At 44.8% G+C, this 19,441-nt stretch overlaps 1 protein-coding gene across 4 annotated transcripts in view; it reads left to right on the plus strand.

The window, feature by feature from the left end:
• Positions 1 to 19,441, plus strand: part of zmiz1a (zinc finger, MIZ-type containing 1a) — a 107,681-nt gene that overhangs the window by 55,798 nt on the left and 32,442 nt on the right. For all 4 annotated transcript variants that reach the window (XM_030107475.1, XM_030107472.1, XM_030107471.1 and 1 more), the window contains one exon: positions 18,336 to 18,444. In XM_030107475.1, the coding sequence (XP_029963335.1) occupies positions 18,376 to 18,444 (69 nt within the window). In that variant the 5' untranslated portion in view covers positions 18,336 to 18,375. The remainder of the gene's footprint in view (positions 1 to 18,335; positions 18,445 to 19,441) is intronic.

Consider the following 19,441-nt stretch of genomic DNA (forward strand, 5'->3'; position numbering starts at 1 on the left):
GCGGGTCCGTCTGTCTAGCGTCAGAAAATAGAATTCATTTGTGTGATCCAGATGCTTATGCTCAGCTCTCTGTGTGTCTCTTTGTGTGTATATGTGTGTGTGTGTGTGTGTGTGTGTGTGTGTGGCTGTTGCTCAGTCAGAGGAGAGGATTGGCCGCTGGGCGCGGGGGCGGGGGTGTTTGCTGGTGAAGATGGAGGTCCGGCTAGCTCACATCCGCCGTGCAGCTTTTATACTCGCATCAAAGCGAGCGGCCTTGACCCGGTGATTACGTTCCCTGTTTAACCAACCCGACTAAGTACAGTTGCGCATCTAAACAGAAATTTGCACTGACTTGTGTATGAAGCACACAGGCCCTGCCTCCCAGGACTACGGTCTTTAAAAGGCATTTATTTTTGATTCACTTGCCTTTTATCCACTCTTTAAAATTGACTTTGTAACCACAGCTGCACACTAAAAAGTTAGGGACAACGCGCCATGAATAAATAGCAGAGTGCAGAGAATTTGTGGTTTAATCCGTCGGTTGATTCAGAGGAACTCATCAAATCAGCTGGTTGTGTTGAAGACAAATCTGTTGGGATGAAGGAGAGTGTTTCACTTAAAATCAATTTACAATAAATTACACTATTTATATAATAACACTTATCCTGAGAATATGAGCAAATGTTATGAACACGTATAGCTTCATACACATACACACCACATACGAGCAACAGGAACTTCTTTTCTCTTCACTGAGCTACATTTCAGTCTTATTATGAGTTTTTATATTCGATGCTGGTTTTTTATTTAGGATCTAAGCACATTTTATCTCCAGAATGTCTCTAATTATGTGGTGGATTAATGAAATATTAACAATTCAGTTAGGAAATACTTAAAACTCAATAAATATTAATGAGAAACTTACACTTCTGAATAGCAAGGTGTTCTCCTGACTCCCGGCTATTCACTCCGATGGCATCTGATCTAATTTACTCCTTTTGTCACATTCTTCTGTTTTTTGGGGGATGATTTATCCCACAACTGAAGGCACATTTCTACTTTACTTATGAGGTTCTCCCACTTCTTATGAGTGTGAAACAGCACAGAGGCTAGCAGCAGAGGGGTATTTTTCTTTTTTTTAGCTCATTTAGCTTTTAAAAATAATAGTAATAAACCTCTAACTGCAACTATATTTAGACTCTTTTCTGATTAACACTTATAAACATGTTTGTATTTGTTGCGTACAGTCTTGGTCACACTGAATGTGTTCATGGACCGACTGTTACAGAGAGACGGCGGAGAGCAGGTGGGGTGGGCGTGGTGGAGTGTGTGTGTGTGTGTGTGTGTGTGTGTGTGTGTGTGTGTGTGTGTGTGTGTGTGTGGGGGGGGTGTCTGTTGTGGCGGGCTCCTTCATGGATCCAGGGAGGGAGCGGGGTTGATGGATGGACCCAGACTGGAGATCTCATGGAGGGCTTCAGAACAGGATGCTGGAGGAGGTGTGTGGAGGTCCCTGGAGGAAGTGCAGTAAAGGAGGGGGGAGGGAGGGAGGGGGGGGGGGGGGGGGGGGGGGGGGGGGGGGGGGGGGGCAGAGCCAGTTGTGAAACGACCTGTCATTAATCAAACTCCCTCCACCTGCCACCTCTCTTCTGTCTCCTGCCCTCTCTTTATCCTTCCTGCCCCCCTTCCTTAATTCCCCTCATTTTGACCAACCCTTTTTTTGTTCTTTCCTTTAAGTGCCCTCATTGACTGTAAGCCCTTTCTTTTTTCTTTTTTTTTTTTTTTTTTACAGCCTTCAGGATGCGGCGCGCTCCCTCCCAAACATCACTTAGGGATGTGTTTAATAGCATTACGAGGTGGCAGCTCCGGCAGCGTGCCCTCCAACAAGGAGAGACAAGCTCGCGCCGGGGTTAAACATGACTTAGTTTTCTTAATTCACTTAAACTCGGGTGCTACTGCTCCCTGCCACCAGGCTCTTAACTTTCCGGTCGGCGCGGCGCTCTAATGCCCGCCTGAGACCGCTGTAATACGAAGGGGTTGCTCATTTTGCCGCTCTGAGGTCAGGAGGAACATTACGAGGTGCTCTGGCAGGTCCCGGCCGGCGCTGGCGGTGGGTTTCTTTCGTTAGCGGTTCTTCGTCCGGGTGAGGACGGTCCTCCTCTCACTGATCAGCAGGGTTCAGCTGGTTTCTGAAGATGTTGGAAAATCTTTGTTCTTTGTCCGTCTTATTAATTAAAAAGTGACTTCTCTGTCTCCTGAAAGAGCAAATCAAACAAATCCAAATCAAAACTCTCTCTCTGTAAATCAACAACCCAAAATGTCAAAAGTTGCAAACTTAACAGTGGAAAGTTTCCGGCTCATAAACTGAATAAGTCTTGAAATCGATGTTACACTATTAAAAAACAAATTTCTCGAATATTCTTTGTCTAGTATTACACATGAAATAATGAGAGTAATTAAGGTGCGTTCGATTTTAGTGAGTGTACTCGCATGTAGAAAAACCTAAAGTTCACAGCAATAACTAATTGTGTTGATCGCTTTTTAATTTGATCTTTCTCAGAGCGATTGATTGTAAACCAGCAAGCTGACATTTGAATTATTGTCTGGCATTACAGGGACACAGTTAATCAAGAGCCAGCTCAACACAGAGGAAAACTCCTTCTCTTCAATGAAAGTGTTAAAAAATAAACAATTAGTATAATAAAGTCACATCTGCTTCTCAAAAAGGTGATTTTCTCCTGTTTGCATTGCAAGCAACACTTTTCTCTTATGCACCACGAGTTCAGTATCCTTTAACCCAATGGCACCAACATTGTTTGAATACTTGTTTTTTGTTTTGATCAGTATTTTCATTTTATTTTGTCTTATGTCTCTTTCTTCTATTGATTTTATGAGGATAAGAAAGCAGTTGGATAATTTCAAGTGAATTTCCTGCGCTAGTTTTTTTTTCCTACTATTTAAGTTAATAGATAATAAACACACAGCTCTTCTCCTGCCTGTAAGATTATTTTGTTCTGTTATTTTGTTCTTTTTATTTTTTTAGGTAGCCTGCGGCTCCTGTAATTGTAAGTTATTGATTTACACTTGAGATTATATTATTATGTCTCTATTACACTTACAGTTAATTTAGTTCTAAATGTGTGCTTTTTTAATGAAGAAGTAGTTTTAACCTCACTTTAAACCCCTTAAAGCTCTCAGAGAGTGCGGTTGAAAATACATTTGAATGCTCAGACTTCTCAATAATTGTATAAATATGAAGTTGAAAAAAACATAGCATATGTAATGAAGCTTATCTTGTTTGCACTTCAGGTTCAAATGTGTGTTTTTGCTAAATTTTCAACACATAATAAACTTGCAGTTATAAGTGAGACCACTGGGATCACTTTATTCATTTACAGGATTCATGCTGTTGCATCCCCAGTCAGTATACATAAACAGAATACACACGTCAGACTGCGTTGAATTTGAATTTGATGCACTGTGCATTCATGCTACGTGAACTGATGAACTATGTTGACCAAGACCAAAAAATTAGAAGCACATCAGTGCAAAAAATCAAGCATCCATGACTAAAAGTCAACAATCTGCTCTGCTTCTGAAACACTCCTGATAGGAATTGCAGACACACGTGTTCTGTTGTATCTGTTTGATGTTGGGTCCAAAAAGAGAAATAACACTGTTTTTTTTGGATGTACGTATCACATATTTACCTCCTATCACGCAGCCCTGGATGAAAGTGAAATGAAAGTCTCAGGACTTCTCCTGTATCATAATCAATAGTGGGAACAGTGTCTCTGTGGCGTGATAAGACATTTACAGCGGTGTTGCGACAAACTGCTAAGAACATAAACAAAGGCAGCGAAGAAGGAGAGAATAATAATTTAACATCTCTATTTTTCCCTCAGTGCACACTACTCCATAAACATCAGCGTTTCGCGGCGTTTCTCCGTTATCATCTATCTCCTGACTATATATTAACTGAGCAACAGTGTGGGCTCATTAAAAATGCATGGCGCACATTGAGCTTAGGAGACCAATTATCCCACCTCGCTCCTTTACAATGGCTGATACTAACAGCCCCTGCAGTGGGCCACTCCCTGGCAGCCTCACCGCCTCAACCTCTCTCACCCCTCACCTCTCTCTCTCTCTCTCTTCACACCGGATCATCAGTAAACAGGTTTTTCTCTGGATTTGACGGAGTGCAGTGTTTTGATCTGTTGGGATTTCTGTGTGTGTGTATGTGTGTGTGTTGCGGTTTGGGAGGTGGCTCATCTTCTAATGCCGCCGTGCTCTGCAGGTGGCAGCGGACAATGGCATTACAGAGAGAGGCAGATATTCCGCCGCGCATCAAACAAGCCGCGCGCACACGCAGGGCTCACATGTGTAAACATGCACAATAGATGAGGCCGTCAGAGTGCACATCGCGCCATCATGCTTTCTGACAGGAGTGTCTTGAGGAGATCAGAGTGCCTGGAGCACGGAGGCTGTTTCCCGCCACACGCTGTACATCAAAAATGGATGCATGTGGGAAGGAACTGCATCACTAGAGCACTTTAAAGCCCCCATACAGGCAACCTGCTCATCAAAAGGATGCCATCATTGTATACATATGGAGCTATATAATGTACAACCCCCACCTTGCATTTGTTCGCTCGTTTGCGTGTGCATCGCCGGCGCTCTACCCTTTGAGGATCAAACGGGGGTAGTTTTTCCCTCACAGCAGGCAAGTAAACAGTGCAAGGAAAAGAAGGCGATACGAAGGCGTTTCTGGAGCTGATGATTAGGTTTGTTTAAATGTATACACCAGTGCACATGGCGAGTTGTCACCGCCTCCCTGCACTTCAAACAGCGGAGAGCTGATGAATGATACGTCTTCCCTGACACAGAAACAGGGACGGAGCAGGCCCTGCAGAGTGCTGAAATCAGCTCCCGTGCTGAAATGGTTCGTCTATTAATCACTCCCAAGGAACACGCCATTAATCAGCAGCAGTTTTGATAATTGATTGATCATTAAAGTCATTCATCAGAAATCATGCGTTCACTCGAACTTCTGAAGGATGAACCTTTTCATTTTGTGTCATCTCTTTCGCTTTCAAAGTTGAATATTTGTTTTATGCAATTTACGTGACTTTTTATGTCATTATCATTAATTAAACAGGAAATGCAAACTGTTTCCTGTTTCTCACCGCTTCTGTTAGTAACACCAAATGTGCAAAATTGGTTATATTACCCTTAAAATTCAACCTTTACTCATACATGAATGCATATTTATTATAGTATTCATGTGAGAAAAGTTCTTCAAATGCTTACAAATGGAAGTTTGATCCCCTCCATCAAAAAATACAGGCAATTGAAGAACAGCAATAGTCTTGCCATGAAACATCACAGCTGTTCCTAAACTGTCCTGTAATAGTTCCATACATTGTTGTATTTCTCTATTGCATACCGATGTCTAATGTAATGAATGTGATCATGCCAAATGTGATGACTTGTGGCATTGCCGGTAACAGTTAAAGAGAATAAATTCATAAAACGATGGGAGTGCCCTTTGTTAGTCGGGCTTCGCTAAATTTAGAGTGCTCCTCTCATCACACGTAGTAATTGGCACCTTCATCGACAGCGACAGTAATTATTAGCCTTACTTTTCTTAAGCACGCTGTTTTAATTGGCCACAAAACCTGCCCAGGCCAGGAGCGCCGTTCGATTTGGTTCGCTCCCCGGCTGAGGAAAGCCCTCCTTCACTCCCCGTAGATGTTGTTAAAATCAGACCGACTTCATTAATAGTCTGATCTGGATGTAATTACGAACGAGCAGAGGGCGGCCGGCAGGGAGGGAGGGAGGAAACAGGAAACGGAGAGGAGCTTTTCTTTTTTTTTTTTCCTCCCTTTAGATCCCCTCTGTCACCTGTGTTGACAGCAAGAGAGAAAACTCCAGAGGAGGTCAAGAAAGTGAGATGTTGATGAAGCTTGACCCTCGTTACGTGGGGTCCTCGCAGCAGCTTCTGAAAAGGATGGGTCTATTAAAGCTGGTAAACACTGCGCTATCATTGTGTTGTGAGATGTTTTGGCTCATTTGTCTGTGATTAGCCTGCTTGCCTGCTTTGTTTTGTTTTTTTTGCGTGTGTGTGTGTGGATTATCTGAAATACCCTCGTATCTCACACACAGGCACACGCACACACCGCGGTGTCTGTGCTCATGTTTACGCAGCACTGGGTGGAAAACATAAATTGGAGACAGAGCGTTCCCCGTCTGCGTGGCTTGGAATGGGGTTTGGACTCGGAAAGCTGGCTTTCCTCTCAGGAAGTGTTGTTCCTCACCGCTCTCCATAAACACTGGAAAAGAGACCCAAAGAAAATGTCCCAGACTCACTGTTTCCACTGTAAACACACAGACATACACATATTGGGCTTATAGAGCTCCCACTTTCTTTCTTTTTTTCTTCACGTGTCTCCAGTGGAATCCACTGTCAAAAAAAAAAAAAAAAAAAAAAATCCTGATCTACACAAAACGGCGGTACGTACGAATGTCATAATGAAGGCTTTTCTTAATCCTGACCGTTTCCCAAAGGTCTGTTTAATCAGCGCTCCGCCTCTAACTTGAACGCGGCGGATTATCTTTATGTTTGCGTACACTTTTTGAGATTGTCGTACAGTGACACAGTTGTTTGCTTACATTGAACCCCCGAGTGGAAATGTCAGCGCTGCGCAACTGATTTACCTCTCGGAGCCTCGTACATGTTAGTTTTCAGTCTTAACAAGTGGTTGGATTGCAGTTCTCCCTCATGTGCAGTGCGAGCTAATAAATCCACACTGGTGAGAGAAAGAGAGGGAAAAAAAAAAAAATCAGCTCTTTCCATCAATTTTAGTTGTCATGGCATTTATTCCCGCACTGGAGCATTATGCTGTGAAAATATCATCGGCAAAAAGAAACGCAAAGTAAGATCTGAAATGGTCACAGTTTATCACTGTCACAGTCGGGGTTTGACGAGAGGGGAAGCGCGGCTCCGCAATCGATCACAGACGAGAAGTTGGCCGCTGTGATTTCGCCACAGTTTTTAATCAGCGGAGTCCCGTCTGAGGACCTGTGAGCCCGCAACATGTGCTTCGTTACGGCGGCAGCCAGGCACCAGCCGCTGCACGGCGGTTTACAAAAAAGGGACTGAGCTCACTTTACCACCCAGCTGGCTTACACAGCACCCTAAAACCTGCGAGTGTGTAGTCAGGAGGGGGGGGGGAAGAGAGAGAGAGAGAGAGAGAGAGAGAGAGGTTAGAAACCCCCTTTTTTTTTATTACATTTCCTCCGCAGTGAAAGAGGAGGCAAGATGGACACTCCATATCTCCCCGCTGCACCAGAAAACTCATCTAAATGGAAAACACATTGTCTTCATTATTTTGCGAGAGCTGAAAGAACAGGGTTGTCATGGTAACAGCCATCTGAGTGAGCACAAGCGGGCGGCCGAGGGGCTGGTTTTAGGGCCAGAGGAATGGAGAGAGAGAGAGAGAGAGAGAGAGAGAGAGGGAGAGAGAGAGAGGAGGTGATGGTGGGAGGCGAGAGGGGAGGCGGGAGCAAGGAGTGGAGTGGAGGGTGGGGGGGGGGCTGAGATGAAGAGGGTGGAGATCGAAGAAAGACAATAGAGATAGAGGGAAAGAAATGGAGTGAGGAAAAAGAGAGTAGTTGGTGTGATGGGGAGAAAACAAGGAGGAAAAAAAAGAAAAAAGAAAAAGAGGGTTTGTGACAGGAAGCAGGGAGTTCTTGTTCCAGTGGAGCCAGACAGTGCAAATGTCCAGTTAGTGGCTCTCAGAGAGCAGTTCAGAGGCCCTTATTAATTTCAAGGGGGCTGCAAGATGGTAGATTTAACATGATAGAAAATCTCCTCCAACTGTGTCTCGGCGCTGCAGCCCCATCAGTGCATGCCACCGAGCGCGGCTGCCTGGGAGTGCATACTGATGCACAGTTAAAGGAAAGCGCCGTCCTCACCCGCTCAGCCGACGTTACAAGTCCTGCTTGCTTTGGTAAACTGTTTGTAAGCGAGGGGGGGGGGGGGGGGGGGGGGGTCGTCAGGTTCCGCCACGCTCTCCAGCCACTCCAGCAGTGATCGACAACCTGCCCGCCGCTGTCTTTATTAGCTGCTCCCTCAGAACAGCCCCTGGCAGCCGCAGAGCCCAACACCAACGCCCTTCATCAAATATTTACCCCCCTTCGGATTCTACAACGTTGCACCAAGGCCACCTCAAATAAAACCAAGTGCCAAGACGAGATCTAATCCGGTCCAATCCCCCTCCTTGTCAACTCCATTCTGTTTCCCTCCTGACGCTGGGTGGATTTTCATGACGTTCCTGTCAGTTTAACATCATCTTGAGGATTAGGGACAGTGCCACAGAGAAAGAGACCTGTGCGATTGTTTACTTAACATGTTTCTTGCCTCTCTGTTGCGTAGCCACTGGCGCTGATATGACTGAGGCCTGACACAACATCGCTTTGGCAGCCATCGGGCGATTAAGGAAATTAAAGTAATTGCTTAAGTCTTTGTCGTGTAAATACTTCACCCTGGAGTATTTGGCTTGACTTTTACATCCATTAGGATTTGACATCCAGCTATATGCCTCTTCAGAGGAGCCATATCATTATCATTATTGTTTGGGGTTTGAAAAGGGAGATGAAAAGCAAGTAACAGAAACATTGTCAGATTAGATGAGTTTATCACAGATAAAACCATCATCACTTTTTTCTCTCCAATACTGCTGCACACTTATCTGGAATGCATTGGGTACTGTCAGCCTGCAGTAAAGTCAGTTATTATCTGTTATTAGCACTGAAAGGATTCAACTGTCCAAAATATGTGCCCGGCTTTTCTTTTTGTTAACCTCATTTGAACTTAAATCTAGACAATAAAGCACGACTAAAAGAAGCGGCCGCTCTTTGGGTTAGTGTCTCGCAGCCTTTTTCTCCTTCAAACACATGTCCTGAAAGAATGTCTGCGGACAGTTTGCTCAAACATGAAGCCAAACAATGGTAGAACATAGAAAAAGACGAGCCTTCAAAATGCATAAGGTGGGGGTCCAGATCAGTAGAACTTTGCATCTGACTGAGAGTTTTTTATTGACTCTCTCTGGAAGCTTGATCAAATAAATGACACAAATTCTTCCCAGAAATAGCAGTGCTCTTTCTCTTGCCCCTTACTTTCCCTGAGCTGTGATGAGATCAGGTGTCTGCAACCTTCATGACCAAAGGAGCCATTTATGAGATTTTTTTTTCTATCAAATCAAATTTATCTGGAGCCGCAAAAAACGTTCAACCTTTAAGCTGAGGTGAGCACCGCTTCCAAAGTTTCAAATGATAAGTGTAGTCCAAATAAGCAGGAGCTTTGAAATACGTACAAAAACTGTATTTATTAAGAAGTTTTAGTGATAAGTTGGACTGACAAACATTTCAATATACAAAAATTGAATAGTACAAGGCTTAATTGTGACAAGAATAACCACAGAAAAACATGAAATTGATGAAAACAGCAAATACTATTCACAGGGAGGGGATATAGAGTCTTACAGCCACAGGGCGGAGGGACATTTAGCCATTTTAATAATTTCATCTCTTTTCTCATCAGTTTTGCTTGTTTTCTTTGTATTTTTAAGCTTTTTTTCCAATTTGAGACATTCTAGTCATTATAGCATATTTTCCCATATTTTAGCTCAATTCTTTTAAATCCAAGAAATAAAAGTCATTTTGAAAGTGACTCTGGTATCTGAATTAAAGTAAAACCATCATAAAAATGTGTGTATAATTTAGTGAAAACTTTGGAGAGCCGCAGGTTGCAGACCCCTGGACTCCGCCATACACAGAATTATTTTGCTGTTTAAGCGATGAGCAGTTTGTTGACGCTGTCATTGTGATCATCAGTTTCTTTGTTTTTGCACTTCTGACTCCTGGCCTGTGCCCACTAATTCTGAAATAATTATAGTTGTCAGTTGATCATATTGTTCTTAATTGCACAAGTTTCTAAATTGAAAGAAGTTGAATCAAGTAAATTTGAACTGGTGGTAAACGGTTCCCTGCAGAAGACAAATCAGACTCGCCGAAGGTGAACCGTTAAAAAGCCCGTTCCGGTTTGGTGGGATCTCCCACTGCACGGGGAAAATTATGTTTGTTTTCCTTTTCTCATCTGTTCCCTCCAGATGTGCAATTACGTCGGGGGGTCGGGGGGGAGGGGGGGACGGCAGAGGGGGGCTGTGGCTTGTGATTGACCAGCACTTAGGGAAAGGGACGACGTGCGCGCCGTCGACTGCCTGACTGCTAGCTGGCTGGCTGTCCGACCAGCTGCGCGGCCGCCTGTAGGTCTTAGTGATTCATGTCACACTGTAATTGGTTTACCTGCTCCCTGTGTGTCTGCGCTCTGAGAGGACCAAAACAAATTACCCAGGGATGACCTCTCGCCATCTCTCTCTCTCTCTCTCTCTCCCGCTCCGTAGCCATTTCCCCTATCTTCCCCCTGCTTGTCTCACCCCACCTCCGACTACATGTAATATGTTGTGCGAGTGTTTTTCTGTCTCCTTCTGTCTTCTCATCTATTTTGTCTGTCTCCAGCGCTCTCCCCCCGCATACCGCGAGCCTCCCGAGTGGAGCCACATTAGGAAGACATCATATATGAAACGAGCGCACATTTGCAGACAATTGGGCCTCTTGAAGGCGTGGAGTGTATGTTTCCGCGCCCGCCCGCCATGTCAGACATCAGTGCGACATGTTAAAAGCACATACGTGTGTGATGATAAGCCGGTAGGATGGATCAAATAAGTGCACACATGCTTTGTAACACTAAAGTGTGTTTTGTAAAAGCTGCAGTGAAACACATTAGCCTTTCAGCTCAGCTTTTTTTTTTTTTTTTGTGGTGCTCACTGTGCCAAATAATACCTGTGTGGATTGTCCCTTCAGTGAATGAAAGTCTGGTGCTCTGTGTACGCCATTAGGCTGTTTCATTTCCACAGCGAGCAGATGTTTTGTGTTCTTCGCCTCTCATGCTCTCAATCTCGCGCAGTGGTGAACAAACGCTCGCAGAGCGAAGATGAATGAGCGCATCGTTCTCCCATCTACCCCGTGTTGAAAGGTCTTGCTCCGGCTGAGGTTATCTAGCAGTTTTCGGAGAGAAAAAAAAATCTTCTGTCAAAAGATTTCACCAGAGTGTGCAAAGCTTGGAAATGATTTGTTTGTACTTTGTTGCGCCGCTGGTTCAGAGGACCCGGTGTGTGTGTGCTGGTAAACATCAGTCTCATTCAAGTGTCCTTGAACGAGTCCTTCATTCTGTACCAACTCCGGGCTGTGCTCTACTGCAGACCAGAAGTGAACAAAAGCAATGTGATCTCTGTACTTTTTTTTTTTTTCGGTAGATATTTTGGTTACTTGCGTATTGAATGTCACTTCAGATCTACCATCAATTTCAAATCATAGATGACCAAATTCAACCAGTTTCAGTCCTAAAACTAGTGAGTAAAATGGATAGGCCAGGCTGTTTGGGGTATTTATTGATTCTTTACACTGTTCAAATGGCAGAATTCACACTTCCATCAATGATCCACACCAACAGAACAATCAAGTTTATTTTAATCAGACCAAACTAACAACTGTACAGTAATAGATGTCGATGTGGAGACTAGATAACCGGGGTTGTTATTGTTTCTCTTTACTTAAGGTGTCTTTTTACAGCAGTTAACCAGCCATCTCTTTTAAAGTTTCTCAGGAATCGACGCATCCTTGTGTGCAGTGTTTGTAGATTCACATTGTTTTCAGAGATACTTTTCACAGCTAATTGGATTTGTCTGATCAATAGAAGATCAGCCAGCCAAATGCAGGATGTGTGGAGGAGCTGCAGGACTGCAGCCCGTTGTCTTCCACCGAGTGTAGCGGGGTTGGTGCGGTCGCTCTTTTTCGCTGGGACTGTTCTTTTCGAGCGTCAGCGACAAGGGGAGTGGAGGGCAGGCTGGCACGGATATATTTTTGCTCTCCCTAATGACACCAATACCATTTCATGGCTTAGTGAGCAGATTGAATCACACTCACTCTTTGTAAGTCTCACTCTCTGCCCCTGTCTCTCTGTTTCCCTTTCCTTTGCACACACTTCATCACTCTCTCCTTATGTCGGCTATCGCATGCCCATTTTATACGCCGCCGTACAATGATGTGTTGCACTCAGCCCGGTGGATGTTGTTTAATTGCATTTGGGTCAGCAGTTTGCCAGCGCTGAAACCGGAGGACATGGAATTTGTCAGTTTACCCATTCAGGAGCCACAGGGGGCGGTGTGTGAGCTAACAGCTCTGCTGGAGTCAGGCCCATAAGGTTAGCTTAACACAAGCCTGTCAGACTGCGCTGTCAATCACTCTCTCCTCTCCGAAAAAGGCTCGGTGTTTCCCTCTTCCCTCCGAAGACCTGCCGCAGTGATAAAGGCTACACACACACACACTGGCCCTGTGTTCTCCTCACACACTCCTGCTCCATCCCCCCCCCACTGTGCATCATGAGTGATAGAATCTCACTTTTCGTGACGGTGGAGAATCGCATGTGGCAGCCAAGACATACAATCTTACCCGGCCGGTATTTATAGTCCTCGGCAACTGGAACACTGTATGGAATAAGGAGTTCATTCATTCATGTGATGCACCAGCACCAGTCTGCTCGCGGATGACCTGATTTCCTATCTCATGGCGAGATAGATGGCCTCTCCTTATTAACACACTTGAGACAATAAATACGGGGAGAAGAGAAAAAGAAACACGAGCATGTGCACCAAAGTCTGGCCACACACACACACACACACACACACACACACACACAAATAAGTTTAGAAAGAAGGCAGCATGCAGTAAATCTACACTTTGCTGACACCACAGCCAAATGGAATTGAGATAAAATATTGTACAGTGATAAATGACGTGGTTTAATATCATCTGAGGTTTGCTGTAGAAGATCACAGACTCGTTTTATAGATCAGTGTCACTACGACTGTCCTATTCATCACTTCAGTATTTAATTGAACTGTTAGAGTTAGAATCCACAAGTTTAAAATGCTTATTTTTAACAGATGGACCGTTGGTCTCAACAGGTTGGAGCCCCTCATTCAGCTTTTTGTCTTGCTCTTTGTGAAGCTGAAGGAGAGACAGGACAAATTAAAATCTGCCTGAGCTTGTTAAACAGGTGTAAAGTGGTAATGTGTTGACTTCTTGACTCGTAAAGGTTTTTATTGCACTTACTGGTTGCCACAAGTATTGTTATTATAACCTCGCGGTCTCCACTTTGACCTCTCTGCTCTGCAGTGTATTCACTTAATGTTTTAATGATTGTGCAGAGAGGAGCACAGGCCAGACAGAGAGATGGGTCATGATGGATGATACCAAAAAAAGTTATTAAAAAAATAAAATTGAGTCCATTCACACTCAGAATTGCTGGGCGTGGAGTTTGCATAGGGTTTGCATGTTCTCTCAGTTGGTGCACGGATTTAAAACAGTCCAGAGACATGAATTTGAGGTTATCTAGCAACTGTAAATTATTGGTGTGAACATGAGTGTGTGATTGATAATTAACAGGAATTTCATTTTTCATATTTCTCCTATATTTGATCAAATTAGAAACTTCAGCCCGAGTACCACAACTCTTTCTCTCTCTGTTTTCTGTCATTCTGAATTTGATATTGTCTTTTTTTTCTCGCAAATGACTTACTTTGAGCCAGTCCCCTTGGATCATGGAGAGCTTTGTCAACAGTTTTTTTTTTTTTTTAATACACTTGCCAAGTAATAAAGTAAATAATCTCGAATCAAACGCAATAAATCCGAGCATCTATTGTGGCAGCTGTCATCCAAACTGTTTTTACCCCTTGCTAAGTATTGACCATTGAAGTTGTTAATTTGGATGAAATTGGGCACTTTCCATAGGCCTCTCGTATGATCTTTTTTTTTTTTTTTTTTTTTTTTTTTAACCATCTTCAAGTGGTGAAATAATCGGCTGTTCCCTGGAGTATCTGATGGCGCATACCTTCAATGCTTCACAACAGAAGCTCCATATTTATAGACGGCAGCAGAGCAGCTCACATGTCCCCACATCACAGCTGTTTGCTTTGCAGCGTTTGGTGTCACATTGCTGCTCGCTGCTCCGGCGGTTGTCACATTAAAACATATGATAAACAAACATTTAGAGTTGATTTTTTTTTTTTTTTTTTTGGTCTCCCACCCCTGGGAAGAGTCATTTCCCATTTTATTAGAGGTTAGTGGTTATGATGGTGTGTGGAGGGTTGAGTTTTGAAGAAAGCCCAGAGGGAGCGGTGTGATTAATAGTTGGCGTGGCTGAGAGGGAAGAGGAGAGGGTTAAAGATTACTGGAGGATTAACAGTGACTCTGTGAAATAGAAAGAAACAAGGCAGGGAGACAAAGACGTGATGATGGAAGAAGGTTTTGTAAGAAAAAATGAATAAATAAGACACTGTGGCAAAGGACGGAAGAAGAGGAGAGCGAAAGAGATGGCGGGTGGCTTTTCACTGACATACTGAGAGCAGAGATTGTGGGAGGGAGAGAGAGAGAGAGAGAGAGGGAGAGCGAGAGAGGCCAGCACAGCTGAGTGGTGTTGATTGGCCTGTTTGAAAACACATGAACTGCAGACGGGGGGAGAGAAAGAGAGCGAGAGAAGCTCCGTGCACTGGGATAAAGTGTCGCTCTGTGCCGTGCCACGCTGCAGCCCAAACCACATTACAGCAAATGAATCCATTCCACCTCCTGTTACGGCGGCTCCCACACGGGGCCCCAGGAAGGAGGAGGAGGAGGAGGAGGAGGAGGAGGAGGAGGGACGGACGCGAGAGAGGGAGAGGGAGGGAAGAAGAGTGGCAGGAGAGTTGAGATATGAGGGACGGGGAGAGGAAAATGATAGAAAGGAAAATGGAAGGTGGTGTAAGTCATGCTGGGTGGCTCTAATGATGTCTGAGGGCTATAGAAAAGCAGAGCAAAAAGCACATAGTGATGAGCGAAGGAGGAAATCTACAGTGGCCACATAAGTGAAGATGATGAGCAGAGGAAAAGACCTCCTGCTGTGAGCAGGGAGCACCAGCGAGCTTTTTTTTTTAATGAAGATGAACTCTGGTCAAGTCTCAACACAATCACTCTCTTACATTGTTCAGCACTGGCCTCCACTACATGACTCCCTGTGCCACATCGTATCATCACACACTCCATAATAATACAAGAATATCTTTGTGTCATTCATGAAATATTCAGTCTCCACAAATGTAAATGGAGTTTTGTTTAGAACTGTTTCATTCCATCCACCTCATCTTGTTACTTATGTACAACGCACGTAATTTCAGTTTGTACGGCATCGTTTTTGCTGTGTTTTATTAAGATAAAATTCAACTTTAATAATCTTGAAAGAAAAAACTTCCCAAATCGAAAGTATAATGAAATTTTGAAACCGTTGAAACGGAGTGTAATGTGAGCTGCGGTGTAACTGCCTCCATGTAGCCCTGATCACACAAAGCAAGGCGCACTTGACAAAGGTGGTAGTCATTTGCCTGAAATGAGAAATCACTCATGCTATGAGTTATCGTTTTCTGTGTGTGTGTGTGTGTGTGTGTGTGTGTGTGTGTGTGTGTGTGTGTGTGTGTGTGTGTGTGTGTGTGCGTAATGGTGTGTATGTGTGCGTGCCCTGCTGATAATGAAGAGATAATTTCAACACTTTCCCTCTCTTTTTCCCCACTGAGCCTGCCTCTTCTTGCCCCTGTCCCTGCTATACTTCGCTGCTTTTCATATTGCTGCGCCTTTCGTTCCAGAGTGCTTATTTCTTGCCCCGCTTCTCCCGGCTTGTTTTGCTCAAGAAAGGAGAGGAGAGAAACGGAAAAAAAAAAAAAAAAGTGTGTTTGTGAGACAGAGAGCCTTGTTTGACTGTTAATATTGCTTGTGATTTGTTACTCCGCTCTGATTCATAGCGGCGTCCTCCCACTGCTGTTTAAAGGGCCGCCTGTATCATGCACATCATAATTGGATGTGTAATCCTTTGTATTTGCACCTCTGCTAAGCAGTGCTGTTTGTAGCTGATTAAGACATTGCAGAGACAATAAAGATTACACCGTCCTCTCGCTTGGTTGCAAACAACCATGGACCTGAACAGTCTGAATTTTTTTTTTTAAAAAAAAAAGAATATGCTCCCCCACAAAGTAGCACACCTGCAATATGTCAGATGTCAACATTTTGCCGATAAAGCTTTCAGCTTCCCTCTCTGTGAGCAGATGACAGACTACTATTTTGACAGTAAATGTGAAAGGGGTGAGGATGTGGGGGCAACAGGAGGAGTTCTGCACTATTTCCACTAAAGCGTCATCTGTTATGCAACACATTTTCCCCCCTCGAACGAGGCGCGAGCTGCTGGAGCGTCTGTCAGCCCAACCAGCCAGCCAGCCAGCCAGTCAGTCAGTCAGTCAGTCAGTCGCTGGGCTGGATTGACTTCTTATCGCAGTTCCAGCGCCACTGACTGAACACCGCCTGACCGGCGAGCTGCATTTCCACCTCAATCACTTCCTTTCCAGAACCCGAGGGCTCGTCTTGTCATCGAATAACAAAAGCAGCTGCATGTTTATGGGAGGAGGAGGGCTCTGTGCTGATGCGTGTTGGACTGTGCGAGAAAGGACGGGAGGCAGGAGGAGAGGTGAAAGATGTTGACGTTCCAACCGCAACACCCCTCCGCCTTGATTTTCAACCCCGGGCTTGTAGGACGGCCAGAAAGGAAGCTGGAGCAGAGACAGTTCATCAATAGCCACAAGGTCAGCCGGCCAAGCGCCCGGAACGCGGCCTGTTAGCGGGTCTGCGGAGATGCCTGGCTGCAGATGGGCGGGAGGGGCGGGGGGGATTTGTAGCACTTGTCAGGGACTTAAAGGAGCTCTCTCTGGACGGCACAGTCCAGGTGTGCTGTGGAGGAGACACGCTGGGTTAGCAGCAGGGGAGGGAGACATCTGCTGGACACCGGGAGGCAGAGCAGCGCGGCAGAATTAGGCCACCCAGCGTTGCGGTCCTGTCATGCACTGGCAGGGATGCTGTATGCAAACACGGCCGTTCGGCGGGGAGTTTTCGCAGACGGGTCAGCGGCCGCTGCGCACGGCCTGGCAGGAGGCGTTTGGCCGCTCCGTCGTTTGACCACATTTGCTCCAGAGTTGCTTCCTTTTACTCATGCGAGCAGTGTGTTCGCTGATGTTTAAGACTTTGTAAGTGCACTCCAGGTAATTCTGCTCTGGCAATGCTTAAACTCAGAGGATTAGTAATACAGTCTTATTCTCAAAGTGGTCCTTTGAAGTTTTACCTTTATGCCTAATCAAAGTGAAGAATTCAGGCTTTTGTGTTTACATGCTCTTAAATGTGTGTGTGTGTGTGTGTGTGTGTGTGTGTGTGTGTGTGTGTGTGTGTGTGTGTGTGTGTGTGTGTGTGTGTGTGGCTGTGTGTGTTAGGGAGACAGAGAAAAAGAGTGTGCATATTTGCAATAGTCTTTCTAAGATAAGCACACCAGACTGAGCGTCACACACGAAAACTCCCCGGCTGAGCGCTGCGCTTCCATGGCACTGGTTCAGTTCGCTGTGTTTCTCACAGTGGGGGATCTTGGGGGACCCTTTATCAGTACTGTGCAGCTTTCTAGAGCCCTGCCCCCACCCCCACACCCCCCCCCCCCCCACCTGTGGTTTCTCAGTTGTCCTTTTGTGCGGAGGAATGTGGGGCGGACCAACACTGATGGAGATAAACACAGAGGGATGGCGAGGGGATGGAGGCCTCGCCGGCGAACCAGCACGACACCTATTAATCCAAACTCAGCCCGTTTCTCCGCGATGGTTGGAGTCGCGTGAGCGTGCAGACGGAATTTGTTCTTCCCGGTGCTGCTGCCGCTCACTGCTGGATCCAAACCAAATAAATGCAGCGAGAAAAAAAGTTACTATGAGGCTGAACCTTATCTTGTGTGAGATGTTGGCATAAATTAGTTGTGTATTCCGCTCTGATAACCTTGACTGTGAGGTGTGCTTCTCGTAGGAAGATAACTGCTGTCCTTTCTCAGCCGCAGCGAGCACGATTCCGCTCCTGTTTCGGAGCGTGAAGCAGCAAGTTTTCTTTTGGTTTCATCATGTTTCTGTTTGTCTTTTAACGCTGGAACATCTCACTTCTATGCATTTGGCAAAAATGTGTGTTTGAGGCAGATCAGGCTCCTCGGTGAGTCAGTGCATAAACAGCCTGGCTTCTCCATTCTAACATTCGTCAAGCTCCTAGAATGCTGTTTGAACTTTACGAGCAACAATCCGCACACATGGAGGGAACCTGACAGATGTAACAGATGTACCTCTCCTCCTCCTCTGTTTTTACAGAGTCAAAAACTTTTAATGGAGTCCCGGTAGAGACATCAAGATGAACACGTTACCATCGATGGACCGGCACATCCAGCAGACCAATGACAGGCTACAGTGCATCAAACAGGTGTGTATGAGAAGGGATGGAAAGTATTATTGGTTTGATTCTTTTTTTTTCCCTCTGCTGAGAAAATCAGAGCCAGTTTTCTTATTTATGGGAATTTGTGTTTTATTATCTTCCTACTGCATTCAAGTTAAGGAAAATATTAAATTATTAGATATTATTACCATAATTGTGTAAGAGAATAGGAACAGAGCAGAATTACGTTTTCTTTCATGCATGTTAATTTAAATGTTGCTCAGATGTTTTCGTATGCATATCAGTACAGTAAACCTGAATTCAAAAATATCAGATATCATATTGCTCATCATATTTTTAATGACAGTAAGCATCACATAAAATATTTAGTTTTCTGTCTTTTCCTGCACCTTTAGCTGATTTTATCATGATTCAAACATGGATTCTTGTTCAAACACTGAAGAATCTCTGCGCCTATCTTGCATGACTTTCTTGCTTCGGCACCTTATAAGGGCATCAGTTTTTCTGTCCATTAGTTCCAGTCACACAGATCATGTTGCACAGGGTCACGGAGAGAAAAAGAGAGAGAGGGAGAGAGAAAGCAAATCTGGCAAAGAACACAAGAAAAGACTTCAAAGAGAGCAGCAACGTATCAGACTTCCCTTTCTCTCCGTTCTCCCCTCCTCCTCCTCCTCCTCCTCCACTGGCACTGTGTTTCCTCACATCCCGTTCCTGACTCCTGACGTATGGAGACCCTTGTTGTGGTTCACTTAAACGCTTCCTTGACTCGGTTTTTAGGAGACTCCTCTCATTCAGACAGACAGACAGGCAGGCAGACGTAACCCAGGGCGTCCGCCTCTGCGTGTGATTAATAGTCTGCAGGAACACGTAGACTGGTCGGGAAGCTGTAGGCATATTTGTTTGTGCTACGTGGGTGTGATCCTTTATATCTCCCGACATTCATATGACAGCGTGCCTCAGAGTGAATCAGTGAATGATCAGCCATTCAGCTTGTGATTACGATGTGACACATCGCGCCTTCTCT

This window comes from Salarias fasciatus, chromosome 13 (genome assembly GCF_902148845.1).
Source record: "Salarias fasciatus chromosome 13, fSalaFa1.1, whole genome shotgun sequence".
Lineage (NCBI taxonomy): Eukaryota > Metazoa > Chordata > Actinopteri > Blenniiformes > Blenniidae > Salarias > Salarias fasciatus.